A 26,348-nucleotide genomic window follows, 5' to 3' on the forward strand; every position below is an offset into this window, starting at 1 on the left:
GATACAATACCACCAGAACCTGATCATTATGATGAATTTGTCTGATTAATCTGGAAAGTAGTGCAGCAGAACATACCTAGAGGCTGCAGAACCAAATATATTTAGGGATTGACTAGTGATATCAAGCAAAGTTATGATGAGTATGTCAACTTATAAGACCAAGACCTGTTTGGTCAAGACACAATTGAAATGGGAGAGTCAGTTCTGTCAACACACACAAAACGCTGGTGGAATGCAGCAGGCCAGGCAGCATCTATAAGGAGAAGCACTGTCGACGTTTCGGGCCGAGACCCTTCGTCAGGACTAACTGAAAGGTAAGATACTAAGCGATTTGAAAGTAGTGGGGGGAGAGGGAAATGTGAAATGATAGGAGAAGACCGGAGGGGGTGGGATGAAGAAAAGAGCTGGAAAGGTGATTGGCAAAAGTGATACAGAGTTGGAGAAGGGAAAGGATCATGGGACAAGAGGCCTTGGGAGAAAGAAGGATGGGGGGGAGCGGGGAAGCACCAGAGGGAGATGGAGAACAGGCAAACAACTAAATATGTCAGGGATGGGGTAAGAAGGGGACGAGGGGCATTAACGGAAGTTAGAGAAGTCAATGTTCATACCATCAGGTTGGAGGCTACCCAGCCGGTGTTGTTCCTCCATCCTGAGTTTGGATTCATTTTGACAGTAGAGGAGGCCATGGATAGATATCAGAATGGGAATGGGACTGTGTCCGATGCTCCCAGTGTGGCCTCTTATACATTGGTGAGACCCGACGCAGACTGGGAGACCGTTTTGCTGAACACCTACGCTTGGTCCGCCAGAGAAAGCAGGATCTCCCAGTGGCCACACATTTTAATTCCATGTCCCATTCCCATTCTGATATGTCTATCCATGGCCTCCTCTACTGTCAAAATGAATCCAAACTCAGGAGCGTAGAAGGTTGAGGGAGGACTTGATAGAGGTATTTAAAATTATGAGGGAAAGGATCATGGGACAAGAGGCCTCGGGAGAAAGGGAGTTGACGTGGATACTCAACTCAGATACCCACTGAGAGTAGGGGAGATTCAAACACGAGTTGAGAGTTAAGGGGCAAAAGTTTAAGGGTAACACGAGGGGGAATTTCTTTACTCAGAGAGTGGTAGCTGTGTGGAACGAGCTTCCAGCAGAAGTGGTAGAGGCAGGTTCGCTTTGTCATTTTAAGTAAAATTGGATAGGTATATGGACAGGAAAGGAATGGAGGGTTATGGGCTGAGTGCAGGTCAGTGGGACTAGGTGAGAGTAAGCGTTTGGCATGGACTAGAAGGGCTAAGATGGCCTGTTTCTGTGCTGTAATTGTTATATGGTTATTAACCATGAAATCTTCAGTCTGCTGAGGGCCAGATCAGAGGCATTCAAGTCTGGTGACCAAGAAAGTTACAAGAGGTCCAGGTATAATCTCCTTCTCATGGGTGAAGTACAATTCTCGATTAAACTTGAATCAGCAAACTGTGCTCAACAGTTGTGGCAGGACTTGAATACTAACACCTCTTATAAAATTAAATCAAGCAACTTAGGCAACAACAGGGCTTCACATCCAGATGAGCTCAATACCTTCTATGCTCATGTTGACCGTCAAAACACGGAGGAAACATTAAAAACTCCCACATCCCCCAATGATCCAGTGATTTTAGTCTCTTGAGGCTAACGTGTGAGCAGAAAGCATCCAGCCCAGACAGGGTACCTGGCTTCAATTATACTGATGCCTAAGAAGTACATAATGACATGCCTCACGGACTATCGCCCACTAGCACTTGCGTCCCAGTGATGAAGTGTTTTGAGAGGCTGGTGATGAAACGTATCAACTGCCTGCAAAGTGACTTAGATCCACTTCAACTTACATACCAGAGCAAAGGTCCACAGCAGTTGCCATCTCAATGGCTCTTCACTCAACCCAGGACCAACTGGACAAAGATGCATACATCAGAGAATACGTACAGAACGCTGGAAGAACTCAGCAGGTCAGGCAGCATCCGTGAGAAAAGAGTAGCCAACGTTTCGGGCCGAGACCCTTCATCAAGAGTGGGGGGGGGGGGGAAGAGAGGGCCAAAGCCCAGTAATAGAGATAGGGGAGGGGGTAGGGCCTAGAGGCGCCAGGTGGAAAACCAATCAGAGGAAAGATAAAGGGGGGAGGGGGAGGGGGAGGGATAAGCATGAAAGAACTGTAGAGATAAAGAAGCAGAAAGTTGAAAGGGGAGAGAGGCAGAGAGGGACCTGGGATAGGAGAAGGGGGAGGGGGAGGGAATTACCGGAAATTAGAGAACTCAATGTTCATACCACCAGGCTGGAGGTTACTCAGATGGTAGATGAGGTGTTGCTCCTCCAACCTGTGTTTGGCCTCATCATGGCAGTAGAGGAGGCCATGTATGGACATATCCAAATGGGAATGAGAGGCAGAGTTGAAGTGGGTGGCAACCAGTCTATTGGTCCTGTCTATTGTGATGAACAAAGACAAAGTAGGTGCTCGACAAAGCGGTCCCCCAATCTGCGTCGGGTCTCGCCAATGTAGAGGAGGCTGCACCGGGAGCACCGGCTGCAATAGACGACTCCAGCAGACTCGCAAGTGAAGTTGCAGTTGCCTCGCCTGGAAGGACTGTCTGGGGCCTGGAATGGTGGTAAGGGGGAAGGTGTGGTGACAGGTGTAGCATTTGCGCTTGCAGGGATAAATGCCAGGTGGGACTTCTGTGGGGAGGGACATGTGGACCAGGTAGTCATGCAGGGAACAATCCCTGCAAAAAGCTGAGGGGTAGGGAGGGAAAGATGTGCTTGGTGGTGGATACATAAATCAGGATGCTCTTTATTGACTACTATAGCTCTGCATTCAACACCAACATCCTCTCAATCAATAAACTCAAAGTCCTTGGGCTCAATACCTCCTTTTGCATTTGGATCTTCAACTTCCTCACTTACAGACCACAGTAAGTTCAGATTGGGAACAACATCTCCTTCACAATCATCAACAGTACAGGTGCACCACAAGACTGTGTGCTTAGGACTCTGCTCTCCTTGCTTTACACTTATGACTGTGTGGCTAAGCACAGCTCCAATGCCATATTCAAGTTTGTTGATGACACTACTGTCGCTGGCCGAATCAAAGGTGATTCAAGTCTGGCAATCCAGGCTTGTACCAGAAAACCAAGTATGATTTATGGAGGGCTATCTCAAGGGTGAAGGGACAATTTTGAACGAGGTTGGAGGCGGTATCAGATGCACGGCAACTCTGGCAGGGACTTCAAGATGTTACGTCCTAAAAAGCGAAACCCAACAGTATGAATGGCAGTGATGCTTCACTACCAGATGAACTCAACGCCTTCTGTGCACGCTTTGAAAGGGAAAACTCAACTACAGCTGTGAAAATCCCCGCTGCACCAGAATGACCCTGTGATCTCTGGCTCAGAGACTGATGTTAGACTGTCTTTAGAGAGTGAACCCTTACAAAGCAGAAGGTCCCGATGGCAAGGCTATAAAACCCTGTGCCAACCAACTAGCAGGAGTATTAAAGGACATTTTCACCCTCTCACTGCTACGGGCTGGAGTTCCCACTTGCTTCAAAAAGGTAACAATTATACCAGTGCCAAAGAAGAATAAAGTGATGAAAGTGATGAAATGCTTTGAGAGGTTGGTTATGACTAGACTGAACTTCTGTCTCAGCAAGGACCTGGACCCATTGGAGTTTGCTTAGGTCAGCAGCAGATTTAATCTCCATGGCTCTTCACACGGCTATAGACCACCTAGACGACATAAACACCTACGTCAGGATGCTGTTCGTCGATCATAGCTCAGCATTTAATACTTTCATTCCCACAATCCTGACTGAGAAGTTGCAGAACCTGGGCCTCTGTAACTGGATCCTCGACTTCCTAACCAGAAGACCACAGCCTGTGTGGATTGGTGATATCTCCTCTTCACTGACAATCGACACTGGCACACCTCAGGGTGTGTGCTTAGCCCACTGCTCTACTCTCAATATACACATGACTGTGTGGCTAGGCATAGCTCAAATACCATCTACAAATTTGCTGACAATACAACAACCATTGTTGATAGAATCTCAGGTGGTGACGAGAGGGCGTACAGGAGTGAGATATGCCAACTAGTGGAATGGTGCCACAGCAATAACCTGGAACTCAATATCAGTAAGACGAAAGAGCTGATTGTGGACTTCAGAAAGGGTAAGACGAAGGAACACATACCAATCGTCATAGAGGGATCAGAAGTGGAAAAAGTGAGCAGCTTCAAGTTCCTGGGTGTCAAGATTTCTGGGGATCTAATCTGGTTCCAACATATTCATGTAGTTATAAAGAAAGCAAGACAGCAGATAAACTTTATTAGGAGCTTGAAGTGATTTGGCATGTCAACAAATACATTCAAAAATTTGTTGTACTAGTTGTAACGTAGAGAGCATTCTGACAGGCTGCATCACTGTCTGGCATGGAGGGCTTACTGCACAGGACTGAAAGAAGCTGCGCCAGGTTGTAAATCTAGTCAGCTCCATCTTGGGCACTAGCCTACAAAGTACCTTACAAATAAGATACGGATGCATGGAGTCAGAGGAAGTGTATCAGCATGGATAGTGGATTGGTTAACCAATAGAAGGCAGAGAGTTGGTATAAATGGGTGTTTCTCCGGTTGGCAGTCATTGGTGAGTGGGGTGCCACAGGGGTTGGTGCTGGGCCTGAAGCTCTTTACCATTTACATTGATGATTTGGAAGAGGGGACTGAGTGTGGCGTAGCAAAATTTGCGGATGACACTAAACTGAGTGGAAAAACAAATTGTACAGAGGATGTGGAGAATCTGCAGAGGGATGTAGATAGGTTAAATGAGTGGGTCAAGGTCTGGCAGATGGAATACGAAGTTGGTAAATGCGAGATCATAAACTTTGGAAGGAATAATAGAAGAGCAGATTATTATTTAAATGGTGAAAGATTGCAGCATGCTGTTGTGCAGAGGGACTTGGGAATGCTTGTTCATGAATCGCAAAAAGTTGGCTTGCAGGTACAACAGGTTATTAAGAAGGCAAACTGAATGTTGGCCTTCATTGCTAAAGGAATTAAATTCAAGAGCAGGGAGGTCATGCTATACAGGGAACTGGTGAGGCTGCACCTGGAGTACTGTGTGCAGTTCTGGTCTGGAAGGATATATTGACTTTGGAGGCAGTGCAAAGGAGGTTCACCAGGCTGATTCCAGGGATGAAGGGGTTAACCTATGAGGAGAGATTGAGTCGCCTGGGACTATACTCTCTGGAATTCAGAAGAATGAGAGGGTATCTTATAGAAACATACAAAATTTTGAAAGGGATAAATATGACAGAAGTTGGTATGTTGTTTCCTTTGGTAGGTGAGACTAGAACTAGGGGACATTGCCTCAAGATTCACGGGAGAAGATTTAGGATGGAGATGAGGAGAAACTGTTTTTCCCCAGAGAGTGGTGAATCCGTGGAATTCTCTGCCCAGGGAAGCAGCTGACGCTTCCTCACTAAGAATATTTTAGAAACAGTTTTTACATAGTAAGGGAATTAAGGGTTATGGGGAAAAGGCAGGCAGATGGAGCTGAGTTTGCGGACAGATCAGTCATGATCTTATTTAATGGTGGGGCAGGCTTGATGGACTGGTTGGCCTACTCCTGCTCCTATTTCTTATGTACCCAGGACATCTTTAGGGAGCAGTGTCTCAGAAAGGCAGTGCCCATTATTAAAGACCTCCAGCACCCAGGGCATACCCTTTTCTCACTGTTACCATCAGGTAGGAGATACAGAAGCCTAAAGGCACACATTCAGCGATTCAGGAACAGCTTCTTCCTCTCTGCCATCTGATTCCTAAATGGACTTTGAAGCTTTGGGTACTAACTCACATTTTTAAAAATACAGTATTTCTATTTTTGCACATTTATAATAATCTATTCAATATACGTATTTGATTTACTTGTTTATTATTATGTTTTTTTTCTCTCTCTCTGCTAGATTATGTATTACATTGAACTGCTGCTGCTAAGTTAACAAATTTTACGTCACATGCCGGTGATAATAAACCTGATTCTGATTATACAGGAAGAAGATTGAAAATCTGGCTGAGTGGTGCCACAACAACAACCTCTTACTCACTGTCTGCAAGACCAAGGAGCTGATTATTGACTTCAGGAGAAAGAAACCAGAGGTCCGCCAGCTAGTCCTCATTGGAGGATCAGAGATGGAGAGGGTCAGGAACTACAAATTCCTCAGTGTTACCATTTCAGAGGACCTGTCCTGGGCTCAGCACACAAGGGCAATTACAAAGAAAGCCCAGCAGCATCTCTACTTTCTTCAGAGTTTGCAGAGATTCAGCATGACATCTAAAACTTTGGCAAAATTCTATAAATATGTAGTGGAGAGTATATTGACTGGCTCATCACAGCCTAATATGGAAATACTAATGCCACAAAAGGTAGTGGATACAATCCAGTCCATCACAGCTAAAACCCTCTCAACCATTGAGCACATCTACATGACACTCTGTTGCAGGAAAGCAGCAACCATCATCAGGGACCCCCCCCCCCCCCCCCCCCCCCCACCCAGGACATGCTCTCTTCTTGCTGTTGCAATCAAGAAGATGGTACAGGAGCCACAGGACTCACATCAACAGATTCAATAACAGTTATTGTCCTCAGTCATCAGGCTCTTGAACTCAAAGTGGATAACCTCACTTGCCCCATGATTGAAACGTTTCCACACCTATGGACTCACTTTCAAGGGCTTTTCATCTCATGTTTTCGATATTTATTGTTTATTTATTTATTATTCTTTCTTCCTTTTTTATATTTGCAGCTTGCCGTCATCTGCATATTGGTTGAACATCCAAATTGGGTGGTCTGTCATTGATTCTGTTATCGTTATTACTCTATAGATTTGTTGAATATGCCCGGAAGAAAATGAATGTCAGGGTTGTATATGGGAACATATATGTACTTTGATAATAACTTCAACTCCCTAATCAAATCTGGTTTATTACACCACACCCAATGCAGAATTGCCATTCCCCTAGTGGGCTCAACCACAAGCTGCTCTAAAAAGCCATCTCACAGGCATTCTACAAATTCCCTCCCTTGGAATCCAGCACCAACCTGACTTTCCCCAAATCGATCTGCATATTAAAATCTCCCACTACTGTCATAACATTGCCTTTTTTTTACATATATGCGTTTTCTATCTCCTGTTGTAATTTGTACTCCACATCCTGGTTACTGTTTGTAGCCCTGTATATAACCTTCCATCAGTGTCTTTTTACCCTCGCCGTTTCTTCACTCTACCCACAAGGATTCTACACTTTCCAATCCTATGCCACCTCTTTCTAAGGATTTAATTTCATTGTTTTAACAACGGAGCCACCCCACCCACTTTGTGTACCAGCTTGTACTTTCAATACAATGTGTGTCCTTGATGTTGAGCTCCCAACTATGATCTTCTTCCAGCCACGACTTATTGATGTCCACATCATACCTGCCAATCTCTAATTGTGCTACAAGATCATCTATCTTATTGTGCATCATGTGTTTTCAAATATAACACCTTCAATTTTGTATTCATCACCTTTTTGATTTTACTGGAAGTTATATCCTTATCCTTTTCTAAATTATACATTGCATCTATTTATATACTAACTGCCCATCCTCTGTCCTATAGGTCCAAGAGATAGGAGAGGTAGAAAGGTGGAGAAATGAAGGGTGTAGTGTGACACAACGTGGGTAGGAATGGCGACCTACCTGGCAAGAATGGCCTCCTGCAGAAGCTGCATCCGATCCCAGTAAGTTTCCGGTTCAAATCCTGAATGAATACAGCAGACAGATTAAACAGGTACAAGGTAAAGGGTGACAGTAAATGTTCATACAGCATCCTGCATCATCTGTGAAGAGATCCAACCCATTTACAAACTGAAAGGAGATAGTTTAGGGAGAGAGCATGGTACAGGATGGTACCGAACCTCGTAACTTATTTAGTGATTTGAGAGTGTGATCTGGTTCCTGCAATCAGAGAGAGAGCACAGAAACAGCCCTTTGATCTACCAAGTCCACGTGCATCATCAACTTAAATTAAACCTATATTATTCCCATATTTTCTTCACCCTGCTTTCCCATCAATTCCCCACAAATTCTACACTTGCCGACACATTGGCAACAATTTGTAGCAGAAATTAATCTAACAACCGGGAGACACGAGCTGCTACAGTGCCTTTGTGCATTGCTCCAATTTACCAACTAGCATGTCTTTGGGACTTGGAAGAAAACCAGAGCACCAGTGTTTCTTAATTGCATAAATACACATCTGCATAGTTGATTCCCTTTATTTTCAAAATTAAAAAGAAACTGCAGATGCTGGAAATCTAAAACAATAACAAAACAGAAAATGCTGGAAACTCTTGCATCTATGGAAAGTGAAACAGAGTTAAGATCAAAGGTGAGCCTTGAACTTGACTTGCTAACATTTGTTTCTCCTCAAATGCTGCCTGACCTGCTGAGCTTTTCCACCAGTTCTGGTCAGCCAAGCCAAATTGCTTAACTGTCTGGAGTGGGACATGAACTCAAGGATAAGACTGTGACAATAAAGACGTAGCTGACATAAAATCATTACTAGCAACATCAGGGACACTAACTCCAACCCCTGGCAGGGCTGGTGGTTTAGCACAGTTGAGTGTTCCCACCCCCACAACTCACCACCCTCTCCTCTGTCTGTGTTACCTGCAAAATTAATCTAACAACATGGAAGAAACATCATTGCTTCATTCACAATGAAATGCATACATAACGCCCATAAGAAAAAGACTTACAAAATGACTTGCTCATTTTAATTCCACGTCCTATTCCCATTCTGATATGTCTATCCATGGCCTCCTCTACTGTCAAGATGAATCCACACTCAGGTTGGAGGAACAACACCTTATATACCAGCTGGGTAGTCTCCAAACTGATGGCATGAACATTGATTTCTCTAACTTCCGTTAATGCCCCTCCTCCCCTTCTTACCCTATCCCTGACATATTTAGTTGTTTGTTTTTTTTCTCTCTCTCTGCCCATCACCCTGCCTGTTCTCCATCTTCCTCTGGTGCTCCTCCCTCCCCCTTTCTTTCTCCCGAGGCCTCCCATCCCATGATCCTTTCCCTTCTCCAGCTCTGTATCACTTTCACCAATCACCTTTCCAGCTCTTAGCTTCATCCCACCCCCTCCGGTCTTTTTCTATCATTTAGCATTTCCCCCTCCCCCACTACTTTCAAATCTCTTTGTATTTCCCCTTTCAATTATTCCTGACGAAGGGTCTCGGCCCAAAACATCAACAGCGCTTCTTCCTATAGATGCTGCCTGGCCTGCTGTGTTCCACCAGCATTTTGTGTGTGTTGTTTGAATTTCCTCGTGTTTACAAAATGTGCTGGTTTGTTGAACCCTGCTTCATGGCTACAAAACACTTGGAATTCAGAAACATTCACACAGACGTTCCTTAGCAGAGGCCACTCAGCCTTTCAGGCCTGCTCCATCATTTAATGTCACACCCTGATCTGACTGCAACCTTCCCACTTTAACCTCCCCTCACCATATCAACAATCTCTCTCCCTCTGGCTTAGAAATATTCAAAGATTCCACCACCGACCTTTCAGGAAGAGTAGCCCTTCTGTTTCATATCCCTCAGAGATTTTTTTTGCCTTATTTCAATTTTAGATGGACAAACTCTCAACTTTGACTCCCAGTTCTAGAGTCTCCCACAAGAAGAAACAGCCTCTCACCATCCAGCCTCAGGATACTGTGTGTTTCATTCATCTTCTCTCTTCTGCACTTCAACAGGCACACATCCAAATTCAGAAGACAACATGCACAGCCATGTCTCAAAATGCTTCAAATTAATCATGCAAAATGTCTATACGAAGAAATCTGCAGATGCTGAAAATACAAGCAACACACACAAAATGTCTCTTGCTTTCTATTCCATTTTCCAGGCAATAAATTATAATGTTATTAACTTCCCTAATTACATACCTGCACTCTACTCTTTTTTCATATTAGAATAAAATTTAGTCATAACAAAAATATTTACAAGAATAAATTGTTCAATATCTATTCATCAGAATCAGATATATCACTGCCATATGTTGTGAAATTTGTTGTCTTTGCAGGAGCAGTACACTGCAATAGAGAATACATAAAAAAATCTGTAAATCACTGTGTGTGTGTCTGTGTCTGTGTGTGTGAGAATACACACACACATATATACATACATACACACATACTCGTATACATGCATACACACATATATACCTGTACAAAAAGGACAGGTTACACTTGAATCCCAGGGGGACCAATATCATAGAAACATAGAAAACCTACAGCACAATACAGGCCCTTCAGCCCCCAAAGCTGCGCCAAACATGTCCTTACCTTAGAAATTACCTAGGGTTACCCATAGACCTCTATTTTTCTATGTATTTACACAGAAGTTTCCTAAAAGACCCTATCATATCTGTTTCCACCACCATTGCTGGCAGCCCATTCCACGCACCAACTATTCTCACGTAAAAAACTTGCCCCTGACACCTCCTCTGTACCTACTTCCAAGCACCTTAAAACTGTGCCCTCTTGTACAAGCCACTTTAGCCCTGGGAAAAAGCCTCTGACTATCCACACGATCAATGCCTCTCATCATATACACCGCTAATCAGGTCACCTCTCATCCTCCGTCTGTCCAAGGAGAAAAGGCCTAGTTCACTCACCCTGTCTTCATAAGGCATGCTCCCCAATCCAGGCAACATCCTTGTAAATCTCCTCTGCACCCTTTCTATAGTTTCCACACCTTTTCTGTAGTAAGGCGACCAGAATTGAGCACAGTACTCCATAGGGTCTGTCAAGGGTCCTATATAGCTACATTACCTCTTAGCTCCTAAACTTAATCTCATGACTGATGAAGGCTAATGCACTGTATGCCTTAACTACAGAGTCAACCTGCATAGCAGCTCTGAGTGTACTATGGACTTGGACCCCAAAACCCCTCTGATCCTCCACACTACCAAGAGTCTTACCATTAATACTATATTCTGTCATCACATTTGACCTACCAAAATCAACCACTTCACACTTATCTGGGTTGAACTCCATCTGCCACTTCCCAGCCTAGTTTTGCATCCTATCCCGCTGTTACCTCTGATAGTCCTCCACACATACATACACACATGCACACAGCCATACACACATATATACACTCACACACACACACACACACCTATATACACACACACAGCCATACACACACATATATACATACAGCAATACACACATATATACATTCACACACACTCTTCCTCTTCAGCTGTCCATCGGAATCCGATGATGTCCACTCCTTTAACGGTGAGATCTTTTATGACTATACAGTCCTATCCTGGACCCTCAAGTTCTATTGCAGGTGGGACATGTATATGTGGTAGTCATGGTAGTGATGGCAACCATGGCTGCATTTCTCCTGGCTCTCTTCTTCTGTCTTCTGGTTGTTCTTTCCATCTCCAGAATACGAACCCCGTCCCTACACAGCTGTCACCAAGAATTATGGTCAGCTGCAACATCCTCCAGGTCCTCAGGTCTGATCTCTCACTTCCTTAAAGTGTTTTTCATCGGATCCTTATAGCGCTTCTTCGGCCCTCCAGCTGAGCGTTGACCATGATGTAGCTGGCCCTATAACACTCTGCGGGGTAGCCAACATGGGGGCATCCTTATCACGTGCCCCAGCCACTGCGACTGATGCTGGGTAATCATGGCCTTTGCAAGTCTTTACAAGTTGGTCTTTACAAGTATTTCAGTGTGAGGCACCCGCTCACGCCAAGTAATTCCCAGGATGTGCTGAAGGCAGCTTATATAGAAGCGCTCAAGGACTTGATGTGACAGCTGTAGGTTACCCAAGCTTCACAGCCACAAAGGAGGGTGGTGACACAGACCACTTGGTATACAGCGACCTTAGTGGAGGGACGAAGGCTCCTGTTCTGAAAGACTCTATGCCGAAATCTCCCAAAGGCAGCTGATGCCTGTTTAAAGGCAACACGAGTGAATCTGCAGATGCTGGAAATAAAAAACACAAAATGCTGGCAGAACTCAGCAGGCCAGACAGCATCTATGAGAGGAGGTAATAACGACGTTTTGGGCCAAAACCCTTCATCAGGGGTGAAGTAACATGGGATGGTCGAGGGGGGATAAGAAGTGGGGGGCAGGGATAAAGTAGAGAGCTGGGAAGTGATAGGTTGGAGGGAAATGGGCTAGGGGGAAGGTGGAGAATTATGGAAAATAAAAGAGGTAGGGCTGGGGGGAGAGATTATAGTGAGGGGGGAAAAAAAGAGAGAAAGAGAACCAGACTAAAATAACAGACAGGGATGGGAGTAAGGGTGGGGGGCAGGGGTATCAACAGAGGTCAGTGAGTTGGATGTTCATGCCGGCAGGAAGGAGGCTACCTAGGCGGGAGATAAGGTATTGCTCCATTGACCTGTGTGTGGCCTCATCTTGACGGTAGAGGAGACTACGGACAGACATGTCGGAGTGGGAGTGGTCTGTGGAATTGAAGTGTGTGGCCACAGGGAGATCCTGCCACTGCTGGAGGACTGAGTGCCGGTGTTCGGCGAAACGGTCTTCCAGTCTGCGGCGGGTCTCCTCAATGTATAAATGGCCACATCGGGAGCACTGGATACAGTATATCACCCCAGTTGACTCGCAGGTGAAGTGGTGCCTCACCTGAAAGGACTGTCTGGGGCCTGGGATGGTGGTGAGGGAAGAAGTGTGGGGGCAGGTGTAGCACTTCTTCCGTTTGCAGGGATGAGTGCCCGGAGAGAGGTCCGTGGGGAGGGATGGGAGGGATGAATGGACAAGGGAGTCGTGTAGGGAGTGATCCCTGTGGAAAGCTGAGAGTGGGCAATCCCCTGCCAGCCCACCAGGGATAGAGCCCCGGTTCTCACCTATCACCCTACCAGCCTACAGATCCAACGCATAATCCTCCGTAACTTCCGCCACCTCCTACGTGATCCCACCACCAACCACATCTTCCCCTCCCCCCCTCAGCTTTCCGCAAGGATCACTCCCTACGCGACTCCCTTGTCCATTCATCCCCCCCCCCCCCCCCCATCCCTCCCCATGGACCTCCCTCCGGGCACTCATCCCTGCAAACGGAAGAAGTGCTACACCTGCCCCCACACTTCTTCCCTCACCACCATCTCAGGCCCCAGACAGTCCTTTCAGGTGAGGCACCACTTCACCTGCAAGTCAACTGGGGTGATGTACTGTATCCGGTGCTCCCGATATGGCCATTTATACATTGGGGAGACCCACCGCAGACTGGGAGACCATTTCGCCGAACACCGGCACTCAGTCCTCGTGCAGTGGCGGGATCTCCCTGTGGCCACACACTTCAATTCCACAAACCACTCCCACTCCGATATGTCTGTCCATGGCCTCCTCTACCGTCAAGATGAGGCCACACACAGGTCAATGGAGCAATACCTTATCTCCCGCCTAGGTAGCCTCCTTCCTGCCGGCATGAACATCCAACTCACTGACCTCCGTTGATACCCCTGCCCCCCAACCGTCTATTATTTTAGTCTGGTTCTCTTTCTCTCTCTTTTCCCCCCTCACTATAATCTCTTCCCCCAGCCCTACCTTTCTTTCTCTTTTATTTCCCATAATTCTCCACCTTCCCCCCCAGCCCATTTCCCTCCAGCCTATCACTTCCCAGCTCTCTACGTTATCCCTCCCCCCATTTCTTATCCCCCCTCGACCATCCCATGTTACTTCACTCCTGATGACGGGTTTTGGCCCGAAACGTCGTTATTACCTCCTCCCATAGAAGCTGTCTGGCCTGCTGAGTTCTGCCAGCATTTTGTGTTTTTTATTTGATGCCTGTTTAATGCGGCTCTGGATGTTGTTGTCAATTCCACTATCCTCAGAGAGAACGCTCCCCAGATATTTGAAAGATAGCACTACTGACAGCTTTTCATCACCAACAGTGAAGCCAGGTAGGGTGGATGGGACATTAGTACTCCATTGGCAAACCATTTCTGTCTTGTTGGTATTGACGGTCAGCCCCATCCTGCTGTACGCTCTCACCGCCAGAACGAAGACAGCCTGAAGATCCTCCGGAGTATGGGCCCCAAGAGCACACTCATCTGCATACTGCAGCTCCAGGACCCGTTTTCTATGGAGTTTGGTGGTTACGTGGAGCCTCCTGATGTTAAAGAGGTTGCCATCTAATCTGACGTCCAGTGCCACACCGCTGCTATCCTCAATCTTGCTGTGGAGAAGCTTGGTAACACACAAGAGGAAGATGTTAAAGAGCACTGGTGCTAGCACACCCCTGCCTCACCCCTGTGCATACAAGGAAGGGCTCGGACTCTTCTCCTCCTATCGTCATCCGAGCAGTCATCCCATCATGGAACTGGCAGAGGATGTTAACAACTTAAACAGGTCTTGATGTTCCTCCTGGCACTTTTCCTGAAGCTGCCGGGCTGTGAAGATCATGTTGATCATGCTCCTGTTCTTCCTAAATCCACATTGTGATTCAGACAGCATTGACTCGGTGACATTGCTGATGAGCCTCTGAAGCATCACCTTAGCCAGGACCTTTCCAGCAACAGAAAGGAGTAATATGCCCCTACTATTGCTGCAGATGGCCTTGTTCTTATAAATTACGATGTTTGCATTTCTCTATTGCTGTGGGATGTTCTCGTCAGCCCAGGCCTTAGTGATGTACTGGTAGAGGATGCGCATACACATGTACTCTCCATTCTTCAGTAACTTGGCAGGGATATTGTTAGTGCCAGGGAACTTATTGGTCTTAAGACAGCTGATAGAACGTCATGGACGTCTGGTGGTAGATTGAGGTCGTGGCAGTTCAGGCAGTTCATCCAGGATGGTGGGGTCTGCGTCAAAATCCTGATTAAGCAGGGTGTTAAAATGCTCAGCCCACCTCAGCAGAATGGTATTCTGATTCTTCAGAAGTGTTAGACCATCTGCTGTTTTCAGGGGAGTAACGCATCGATTTATTGGGCCGTAGGTGATTTTGACAGCATTGTAAAAATTATGCATGTCATTATTATCAGCAAAGGACTGGATTTTGTGTGTCTTTTCAGTCCACCACTTATTTTGTATTGCCTTTTGCACTTTCCCCCGAACTGCCTGATGCTGATGGATGATGGATTGTGCATGTCCTTAAGCAAGTTGTGGATGGTAGCTGAGTTATCGTCAAACCAGTCTTAGTGGTTTCTGCTCTTATGGCCGATGGATTGGGCTGCTGCCTCATAGAGCGCAGAGCTGATATAGGTCCACTGTTGTTCCATGGTATTTTCTGAACTCAGACAATGTTCCAGCTCCCTTAGTTTCTCACCTAGGATGTGTCAAAACTCATTTCTTGCTTCTGTGTTTCTCATGCGATTGCAATTTAGTCCCTTTTTATTGGGCTATTGCAACCACAAGGGGGGGGGACGCACTTTCATATGGAGCTTGGCCACAATCATACGATGGTCAGTCCAGCATTCTGCACCTCTCATGGCACAGGTGATGAGAACATCCTTGATGTCACTATGTGTCACAATGATGAAGTCGATCATGTGCCAATGTTTAGAGCAAGAGTACATCCACGAGGTCTTATATTTTGCCTTCTGCTGGAAGATGGTGTTGGTTATGGTAAGATTATGCTCAAAGCAAAGAGTAAGTATGCATTGACCTTGCCAATACCATGTCTACCTAGCACTCCACTCCATATCCTGTTGTTCTGTCCCACCCTAGCATTGAAGTCCCCAAGCAAAAGGATCTTATCATTCTTAGGGATCCGGTTAAGAGCTTCATCCAATGTATGACAGAAGCACTCCTTGGCCTCATTCTCAGATACACATACATATATACACACACACACACACATATGGTTAAGAAGGCATACGGGTGCATTGGCTTTCATCAATTGTGGGATTGAGATTAAGAGCCAAGACATAATGTTACAGCTATATAGGACCCTGGTCAGACTCCACTTGGAGTACTGTGCTCATTTCTGGCCACCTCACTACAGGAAAAAAGTGGAAGGGTGCAGAGGAGATTTACAAGGATGTTGCCTGGACTGGGGAGCATGCCTTATGAGAATAGATTGAGTGAACACAGCCTTTTCTCCAAAGGAGTGACGGAGGATGAGAGGTGACCTGACAGAGGTGTACAAAATAATGAGAGGCATTGATCATGTGGATAGCCAGAGGCTTTTTCCCCCAGGGCTGAAATGGCTAGCACGAGAGGGCATATTTTTAAGGTGCTTGGAAGCAGGTACAGAGGAGATGTCAGGGGTATGTTTTTTACACAGAGAGTGGTGAGTGCATGGAATGGGCTGCTGGCAATGGTGGAGGCAGAAACGATAGGGTTTTTTTAAGAGACTCCTCAATGGATACATGGAGCTTAGAAAAATAAAGGGCTATGGGTAAGCCTTGGTAGTTCTAAGTAAGACATGCTCGGCACAACTTTGTGGGCCAAAGGGCCTGTATTGTGCTGTAGGTTTTCTATTTTATTTTTTTCTACACTCACACACCCACCCACATGTATACACAAACACATACACAGATAAATATAAAAGCACACACTCATGTATAATATATACAGATACACACACACACACTGCTGTGCTCTCTTTGCTAGTGAGGATGTGTTGTGGGTCCATTAATCCAGAGAAAGTTGCGCAATTCACCCTCTAAGGCAGAGTCATTGATGTGCAATGGAGAGTGGTTGTCCTGCACCTTCCTGAAGTCCACAATCATCTTTTTTGGCTTGTCTACGTCGAGACTCAGGTTGTTCTCACACCATTTGACAAAGCCTCTCTACCACCTCTCTGTACACTGACTCATCATTGTTGCTGATGAGGCTAACCATTGTTGTATCACCAGCAAACTTAATGATTCGATTTGAGCCGAATCTGCTGGTGCAGTCATGAGTCAGCAGTGTGAACAGCAGCGGACTGAGCACACAGCCCTGGGAGCACCAGTGCTCAGGGTGACTGAGCTTGAGATGTTGCTGCCAACTCGGACTGACTGGGGTCTTTCCATTAAGAAGTCCAAGATCCAGAGGTGTGTTGAGTCCTAACCAGAACAGTTACTCATCAGCAAACTTATAGATCCATTTGAGCTGTGCCTGGCCACAGTGTAGAGCAGTAGGTTAAGAATACATCCTTGATTGCCAATGCCAGCATTGATTGCCAGAGAGAAGGTGCCCACATACTTAGGTTCCATGCGCAGTCTGATGCAGCTACACACAGAAGTGGTTATTAGGATGAGGGTGACATTGGGTACGTTTTTAACCCTCATTGTCCAGGGACGTGTGCAGTGTGACCCATCTGACTCCCTCCATTGTGGATCTCCTGATGAAATGGAAGATGGCTTGGGTAATTTCTGAGCGGGAGAAACAACAGAGCCAAGAACAGCAGCTCTGAGAGCACCGTGATCCCCACAATCTCAGTTTCTGTTTTACCTTCCCAATCCACTCCAGCATGCTATCTTTTGCACTGAGATCCAATGCCCTGCACTCTCTCATCATTTAGATGATGTTCATATTTTTTCATATTACACCCTCATTTGCCAGATCTGTATGTAATTACTTCACCCACCCAGGTCCACCCTCGTATCTTCTACACAACTTTTTTCCTAACTATCTTTATGTTATCAGTACATTGAACACATTAATCCAAGCCATTTATATAATCTGGGAGGGCAGCCACTAAAATTCTGGTTAGACCACACTTGGGATATTGTGTTCAGTTCTGGTCACCACATTATAGGAAGGCTGGGGAAGCTTGAGAGGCTGCAGAGGAGATTTACCAGGATGCTGTCTGGATCAGAGAGCTTGTCTTCTGAGGGTAGGTTGTGTGAGCTAGGGCTTTCCTCTTGAAAGTGAAAGAGAATGAGAGGTAACTTGTACAAGATGTCTTAACAAAACACGTAGATTGCGTAGATGGCCAGATACTTTTTCCCAGGAGAAATGGCTAATATGAGGGGGCATAATTTTAAGGTGGTTGGCGAAAAAAAATGTCAGAGGTTGTTCCCCCTCCCCCACCACAGAGTGTTGGGGGTGTGGAACACCCTACCAGGGGTGGTAGAGTCAGATACACTAGGGACATTTAAGAAACTTATAGATAGGCACATGGATAATAGAAAAATGAAGGGCTATGCAGAAGGGAAGGGTTAGACTGATCTTCGAGTAGGTTAAAAGAGCTGCACAACATTGTGAGCCGACTGGTCTGTACAATGCTGTAAACTTCTATGATTTATGATTACATTCAGGGAGGAGATGGAATGAGGCAGAAATGAAGGGGCATTGAGGCAAAGTGGGACTACGGTATGCAGAGAGATGATCAATTATCATCCGCCTGAATGGTGGAGCAGGGCCCAAGGGCTAAGTAATTTTACCTGAAAACCTGTTCTCCGTTTCAGTTTGAGAATTTTAAACTATGGCATCAACCATCTCATTAGCCACTTCTAAGGATGAGGTCGATTAGGACCTGGAGTCAACTTGTTCCATTACTACTACCCTAGTATTTTCCCAAGATCCCCCATCCTATCCAATTCCTGATTTATAGCTATTTCTAAGGCGTTACTCTCTTGTGAACACTGATGCAAAATACAGTTCCAATCATCATTCCAAAAATCATTCAATGATTTTTCTTTGGCAGTTTGAACGGGGCATGACTGCACAAGCGCGTGAAAGTGAGGCAGTGGGAGAGTTTAAAAAGCGGGCAGATTAACAGTGCGAGCGACGTAGTAGCAGGAGACAGAGTAGGAAGGCTTTGGCTCGAGTGACTTCGGCGAGCAGAGGCTGAGGACGAGCTCGCTCCCAGTGAGGTATGGCCAGGTAAGCTCCTTTAATAACTCTAATTAACTTAGGAGTAGGTAATGGAGGCAGCAGTTAGGGCAGTCGAGTGCTCCATTTGCAGTATGTGGGAAGTCAGGGCGAGCACAATTGTCCCTGATGACTACACCTGCAAAAGGTGCATCCAGCTGTAGCTCCTGACAAACTGAGTTAGGGCTGGAGCTGGATGAACTTCACATCATTCGGGAGGCAGAGGCAGAAATAAACAGGAGTTACAGGAAGATAGTCACCCCTAAAAGTCAGGAGGCAGGTAGCTGGGTGACTGTCAGGAGAGGGAAGGGGAATGGACAGAATGAGCAGAGACCCCTGCGGCCATTCCTATCAATAATAAGTATATCATTTTGAATACTGTTGGTGGGGACGACCTACCAGGAAAAAGTTGCAGTGGTTGCATCTCTGGCACTGAGACTGGACCCTCAGCTCAGGAGGGAAGCAGGGAAAAGAGGAGAGCTGTAGTGATAAGGGTTTCGATAGATAGGGGGACAGATAAGAGGTTCTGGGAAGAGATCGAGAATCCCGGATGGTCTGGTGCCAGGGTCCACAATATCTCAGACTCAGTATTCTCAAGAGGGAGAGTAAGCAGCCAGATGTCGTGGTCCATGTAGGGACCAATGATGTGGATAGGAAGAAGGAGGTGGTCCTGCAAAGAGAACTTAGGGAGTTAGGTACAAAGTTGAAAGACAGGACCTCCAGAGTTGCAATCTCAGGACTGCTACCTGTGCCACATGCTGTTGAGGCTAGAAATAGGAAGATAAAGCAGCTAAATATGTGGCTGAAGAGTTGGTGCAGGAGGGAGGGCTTCATGTTTCTGGCCAACTGGGCCTTGTTCCAGGGAAGGTGGGACCTGTTCCCACGGGATGGGTTGCACCCGAACTGGAGGGGGACTAACATCCTTGCGGGAAGGTTTGCTAGTGCTGCTCCGGGGGGGGGGGGTTTAAACTAAATTTGCAGGGGGAGGGGAACCAGAGTGTTAGAGCAGATAGTGAGGTGGAGGAGGATAAAGGTCATGCGAGAGCTGCAAGTATAGTGCATGGAGTAAAGCCAGATCTAACATATAAAGAGGCTTTGAGGAAAGAGAAACAGAATAAAGGGTGTAAAGGTAGTAAGGTAGAAGGGCTAAAGTGCATATACTTCAATGGAAGAAGCATCAGGAACAAAGGTGATTGACTGAGAGCTTAGATACATACATGGAATTATGATGTAGTGGCCATTACAGAGACGTTGCTGGCACCAGGGCAGGAATGGATTCTCAATGTTCTTGGATTTCAGTGCTTTAAAAGGGATACAGAGGGGGGGAAAGGGGAAGAGGGGTGGCATTACTGGTCAGGGGTACTATTACAGCTAATGTAGCAGGATTCTCTTGAGTCAGTATGGGTGGAAGTCAGGAACAGGAAGGGAGTAGTTGCTCTATTGGGGGTATTCTATAGGCCCCCTGGTAGAAGCACAGATACCGAGGAGCAGATTGGGAGGCAGATTTTGGAAAGGTGCAAAAATAACAGGGCTGTTATCATGGGCGATTTTAACTTCCCTAATATTGATTGGCACTTGATTAGTTCCAATGGTTTAGATGGGGCAGAGTTTGTTAAGTGTGTCCAGGATGGATTCCTGTCACAATATGTTGACAGGCTGACTCGGGAGAGTGCCATATTAGATATAGTATTAGGTAACGAAAGGGGTCAGGTCACAGATCTGTCAGTGGGTGAGCTTCTGGGGGACAGTGACCACCACTCCCTGGCCTTTAACATTATCATGGAAAAGGACAGAATCAGAGAGGATTGGGGAAGGGCAAATTATGAGGCTATTAGGCTAGAACTTGCGGGTGTGAATTGGGATGATGCCTTTGCAGGGAAATGTACTATGGACATGTGGTTGATGTTTAGGGATCTCTTGCACAATGTTAGGGATAAATTTGCCCCAGTGAGGAAGATAAAGAACAGTAGGGTGAAGGAACCATGGGTGACAAGTGAGGTGGAGAATCTAGTCAGATAGAAGAAGGCAGCATACGTGAGGATTAGGAAGCAAGGATCAGATGGGTCTATTGAGGAATATTGGGTAGCAAGAAAGGAGCTTAAGAAGGGGCTGAGGAGAGCAAGAAGGGGGCATGAGAAGGCCTTGGTGGAAAGGGAAAACCCCAAGGCATTCTTCAATTATGTGGAGAACAAAAGGCTGACAGGAGTGAAGATTAGAGATAAAGGTAGAAAGATGTGTCTGGAGGCTGAGGTAGTGAGCGAGGTCCTCAATGAATACTTCCCTTCAGTATTCACCAATGAGAGGGAACTTGAGGATGGTGAGGACAATATGAGTGAGGTTGATGTTCTGGAACATGTTGATATTAAGGGAGAAGAGGTGTTGGAGTTGTTAAAATACATTAGGACAGGTAAGTCCCTGGGGCTGACAGAATATTCCCCAGGCTGCTCCACGAGGCAAGGGAAGAGATTGCTGAGCCTCTGGCTAGGATCTTTATGTCCTCGTCATCCACAGGAATGGTACCGGAGGATTGGAGGGAGGCGAATGTTGTCCCCTTGTTCAAACAAGGTAGTAGGGATTGTCCGGGTAATTATAGACCAGTGAGCCTTACGTCTGTGGTGGGAAAGCTGTTGGAAAAGATTTCTTAGAGCTAGAATCCAAGGGCATTCAGAGAATCATGGTCTCATCAGGGGCAGTTAGCATGGCTTTGTGAAGGGCAGATCATGCTTAATAAACCTGATAGAGTTCGTTGAGGAGGTGACCAGGCATATGGATGAGGGTAGTGCAGTGGATGTGATCTACATGGATTTTTGTAAGGCATTTGACAAGGTACCACATGGTAGGCTTATTCAGAAAGTCAGAAGGCATGGGATCCAGGTAAGTTTGGCCAGGTGGATTCAGAATTGGCTTGCCTGCAGAAAGCAGAGGGTCGTGGTGGAGGGAGTACATTTGGATTGGAGGGTTGTAACTAGTGGTGTCCCACAAGGATCGATTCTGGGACCTCTACTTTTTGTGATTTTTATTAACAACCTGGGTGTAGGGGTAGAAGGGTGGGTTGGCAAGTTTGCAGACAACACAAAGGTTGGTGGTGTTGTGGATAGTGTTGAGGATTGTCGAAGATTGCAGAGAGACGTTGATAGGATACAGAAGTGGGCTGAGAAGTGGCAGATGGAGTTCAACCCGGAGAAGTGTGAAGTGGTACACTCTGGAAGGACAAACTCCAAGGCAGAGTACAAAGTAAATGGCAGGATACTTGGGAGTGTGGAGGAGCAGAGGGATCTGGGGGTACATGTCCACAGATCCCTGGAAGTTGACTCACAGGTAGATAGCGTAGTTAAGAAAGCTTATGGAGAGTTAGCTTTCATAAGTCGAGGGACAGAGTTTAAGAGTCGCAGGGTAATGATGCAGCTGTATAAAACTCTGGTTAGGCCACATTTGGAGTACAGTGTCCAGTTCTAGTCGCCTCACTACAGGAAGGATATGGAAGCATTGTAAAGGGTACAGAGGAGATTTACTAGGATGCTGCCTGGTTTAGAGAGTATGCATTATGATCAGAGATTAAGGGAGCTAGGGCTTTACTCTCTGGTGAGAAGCAAGATGAGAGGAGACATGATAGAGGTATACAAGATATTAAGAGGAATAGATAGAGTGGACAGCCAGCACCTCTTCCCCCGGGCATCACTGCTCAATACAAGAGGACATGGATTTAAGGTAAGGGGTAGAAAGTTCAAGGGGGATATTAGAGGAAGGTTTTTTACTCAGAGAGGGGTTGGAGCGTGGAATGCACTGCCTGAGTCAGTGGTGGAGGCAGACACTAGTGAAATTTAAGAGACTACTAGGGAAGTATATGGAGGAATTTAAGGTGGAGGCTTAAATGGGAGGCAGGGTTTAAGGGTTGGTGCAACATTGTGGGCCGAAGGGCCTGTACTGTGCTGTATTGTTCTATGTTCTATCTGCAAATCTCGTTGCTTTATACAGTGGTATGGCAAAAGTTTGGGCACCCCGATCAAAATTTCTGTTACTGTGAATAGCTAAGTTCTATTTTAACTTCATCAGTCTATAGGACTTGTTTCCAAAATGTATCAGGCTTGTTTAGATGTTCCTTTGAACTTTTTGAATAGAACTTTTGGCCGCAATGAGCAAAGGTGTGTTTGGAGAAAAAAGGGTGCAGAATTTCATGAAAAGTACACCTCTCGAACTGTTAATCACAGGGGTGGATCGATCATGCTTTGGGCTTGTGTTGCAGCCAGTGGCACAGGGAACATTACACTGGTAGACAGAAGAATGAATTCAATTAAATACCAGCAAATTCAGGAAGTAAACTTCACACCGTCTGTAAAAAAGTTGACGATGAAAAGAGGATGGCTTGTACGATAGGATAATGATCCTAAACACACCTCAAAATCCACAATGGACTACCTCAAGAGGCGCAAGCTGAAGGTTTTGCCATGGCCCTCACAGTCCCCCGACCTAAATATCATCGAAAATCTGTGGATAGACCTCAAAAGATCAGTGCATGCAAGATGGCCCAAAAATCTCACAGAACTAGAAGCCTTTTGCAAGGAAGAATGGGCGAAAATCCCCAAACAAGAATTGAACGACTCTTAGCTGGCTACAGAAAGCGTTTACAAGCTTTGATACTTGCCAAAGGGAGTGTTACTAAGTACTGACCATGCAGGGTGCCCAAACTTTTGCCTCGGGCCCTTTTCCTTTTTTGTTATATTGAAATTGTAAAGATGGAAATAAAAAAGTAATCTTGCTTAAAATATTAAAGAAATGTGTCATCTTTAACTTTATGCCTTTTGGAAATCAGGTAATCTTTTACTCACTTAGCTATTCACAGTAACAGAAATTTTGACCAAGGTGCCCAAACTTTTGCATGCCACTTTATACTAATTTCCCAGACTCACTCTCTACTTGGCCAGTACTCAGTTTGCTAACTATTTTCCGATTATCTTTAGAAATATATATCCTTTTTACATCGTTGGCTCGCTTTCCTCACACTATAATTTTTCAATTGCTTATTAATTTCTTAAATACATTTTGCTGCTGTTTACTAGTAATCTCCTAACCTGCCACCCATCTTGTCACAAGTATATGCTTTTACTTCAAACTGATCATGGGGATTTTGGCTGTTTGGATTCAGGACTGGCTTGTACATAGAAGACAGAGGGTAGTGATTGAAGGGACTTATTCAGGCTGGAGGTCTGTAATTAGTGGTGTTCCACAGGGGTCAGTGCTACAACCTCTGTTGTTTGTGATGTATACAAATGGGCTGGATGAAAACGTCGATGGGCAGGTTAATAAATTTGTAGATTATACCAAGATTGGTGGAGTTGCGGATAGTGTAGAAGACTGGTAAAGAATACAGCACAATATAGACCAGTTGCAGATATGGGCTGAGAAATGGCAGATGGGAGTTTAACCCAGATAAATGTGAGGTGTTGAACTTCAGTAGGGCAAAATGCAAGAAGACAGTACATTGTTGAGGGCAAGGTCCTTAACAATATTGTTGAGCAGCGAGATCTTGGGGTCTAAGTTCATAGCTCCTTGAAACCGGCTACACAGGTTGATAAGGTGGGTAAAGCTTGCTTTTATTAGTTGAGGCACTGAGTTTAAAAGTCAGGAGGTTGTGTCGCAACTTTAAAAAACTCTGGTTTGGCCATATCTGGAGTATTGCATACAGTTTTGGTGATCCCATTACAGGAGGCTTTGGAGGGAGTGCAATAGAAATTCACCAGGCTGCTGCCTGGTTTAGAGGCTATCATGAGAGGCTGGATAAACTTGGGTTGTTCTCTCTGCAGCAGTGGAGGCTGAGGGGATGATAAGAGGCATAGATAGAGTAGACAAGACAGAATCTGCTTCCCAGGGTTGAAATGTCTAATACCAGATGGCATGCATTGAAGGAAAGAGGGGGGTAGGTTCAAAGGATGTGAGGGGCAAGTTTTTTTTCCCCTCAGAGTGGTGGATGCCTGGAATGCGTTGCCAGGTATGGTGGCAGAGGCAAATACATTAAAGGCTTTTCAGTCTCATTAGGAACTTTTGGAAAGCCACATGGATGTAAGGGAGATGGAGGGACATACACATGATGTAAGTAGAAGAGATTAGTGTTGGGTGTTTGATATGTTTTTTTTATGCTGGTTCAGTACAACATTGTGGGTCAAATGGCCTGTTCCTGTGCTGTACTGTTCTTTGTTCCTTTAACCATACTGCCATCATACAAAGCATCTTCACATCAGCCATTACTGACTGGTACGTACAGTATCCTCTCACAGTATATGAAAACTGCAGCAAACTGGCAGGTCAGCAGAAAAGGTCATCACTGCAGGACTTGTATGTGTCTAGGACGAGAAAGCAGGCAGGAAAACTCATTGTGGACAGTGCCCACCCTGCAAACTGCCTTTTCCAAACACTCCCCTCTGGAAAGCATTTTAGGGCTATTAAAACAAAAACTTCCCGCTATCTTAAAAGGTCCATCCGCATACAGATAATCTAATCAATCATTCTGGTTAGCTACCACCTATCCCCACAACCTCCAGTTATTACCTGGATCACTGAACAGCTCTGTTAACACTTCAACCCACTTTTTACAATGCTGTTTATATAGTAAATACATTATGGTATTTGTGTTGATGTACATTTTATTCTGTATCTATTCTTTAATCTCTAACTTAAATAGTTTAAATAGTTTATAATGGTTGAATACTGTTTCTTGTTACATGACACACCAACATACCACAGCTAATACATGACTAATAAAGTTGACCCTTGATCCTTCACAATGGGCTGTGTTCTGGAAGATTTTCTTTCTTGTTGCAGTACAGTGGAGTTGTGCAGGTGCTGCTGTCTCACAGCCCCTGTACAACAGGACCAGCATCAACCTTGGGTACCATCTGTGTGGAGCTAGTACTTTCTACTTGTGATCACGTAGGATTCCTCCCACATCCCAGTGATGGGTAGGTGTCAGGACAGTCAACGTGCAGGAGAACTACAGGGAAGTAAGTGGAAATGGGACTGACAGGATTGCTGAGAGAGCTGGCGTAGATCTGATGGTATGAATGGCCACCTTCCATATCAGGAGGAAATATGGAAATAAGATAAAATTATCGGCCATTAACCCAATCGTCAAGCTGTTTTCAGGCTGTCATAATTGACCTTCCTTCCCCATCCAATAGACCATATGACGGAGCAGAATTAGGCCATTCAGCCCAGTGAATCTGCTTCATTATTCCATCATGGCTGATTTGTTATCCCTCTTAACCTCGTTCTAATGTCTTCTCCCCATAATCTTTGATACCCTTACGAAACTGCTGCTTTAAATATACCCAATGACTTGGTCTCCACAGACCTCTGTTGCAAATTCCACAGATTCACTGCTCTTTAGTGCAAGAAAATTCTTATCTCTGTTCTAAAGGGATGCTCTTCTATTCTTAGGTTGGCTGGTGGCGCAGTGACATCAACGCCGGACTCCAGAAGGGAGGCTCCC

General features: G+C 45.5%; 1 protein-coding gene and 1 long non-coding RNA gene across 10 annotated transcripts in view; one reads left to right on the forward strand and one right to left on the reverse strand.

Moving 5' to 3' along the window:
- On the forward strand, positions 1-26,255 carry LOC132401246 (uncharacterized). The gene is made up of 4 exons (XR_009514534.1): positions 1-314; positions 6,072-6,444; positions 7,680-7,800; positions 25,682-26,255. It is a non-coding gene; the product is annotated as an uncharacterized LOC132401246 (long non-coding RNA).
- Positions 1-26,348, reverse strand: part of depdc5 (DEP domain containing 5, GATOR1 subcomplex subunit) — a 252,686-nt gene that overhangs the window by 18,707 nt on the left and 207,631 nt on the right. For all 9 annotated transcript variants that reach the window (XR_009514532.1, XR_009514533.1, XM_059983254.1 and 6 more), the window contains one exon: positions 7,760-7,820. Coding sequence is in view for 7 of the 9 variants with exons in the window: in XM_059983254.1 (XP_059839237.1) it covers positions 7,760-7,820 (61 nt within the window). In the remaining 2 variants the exon portion in view is untranslated. The remainder of the gene's footprint in view (positions 1-7,759; positions 7,821-26,348) is intronic.

The sequence above is a fragment of the Hypanus sabinus genome, chromosome 10 (assembly GCF_030144855.1).
Source record: "Hypanus sabinus isolate sHypSab1 chromosome 10, sHypSab1.hap1, whole genome shotgun sequence".
NCBI lineage: Eukaryota > Metazoa > Chordata > Chondrichthyes > Myliobatiformes > Dasyatidae > Hypanus > Hypanus sabinus.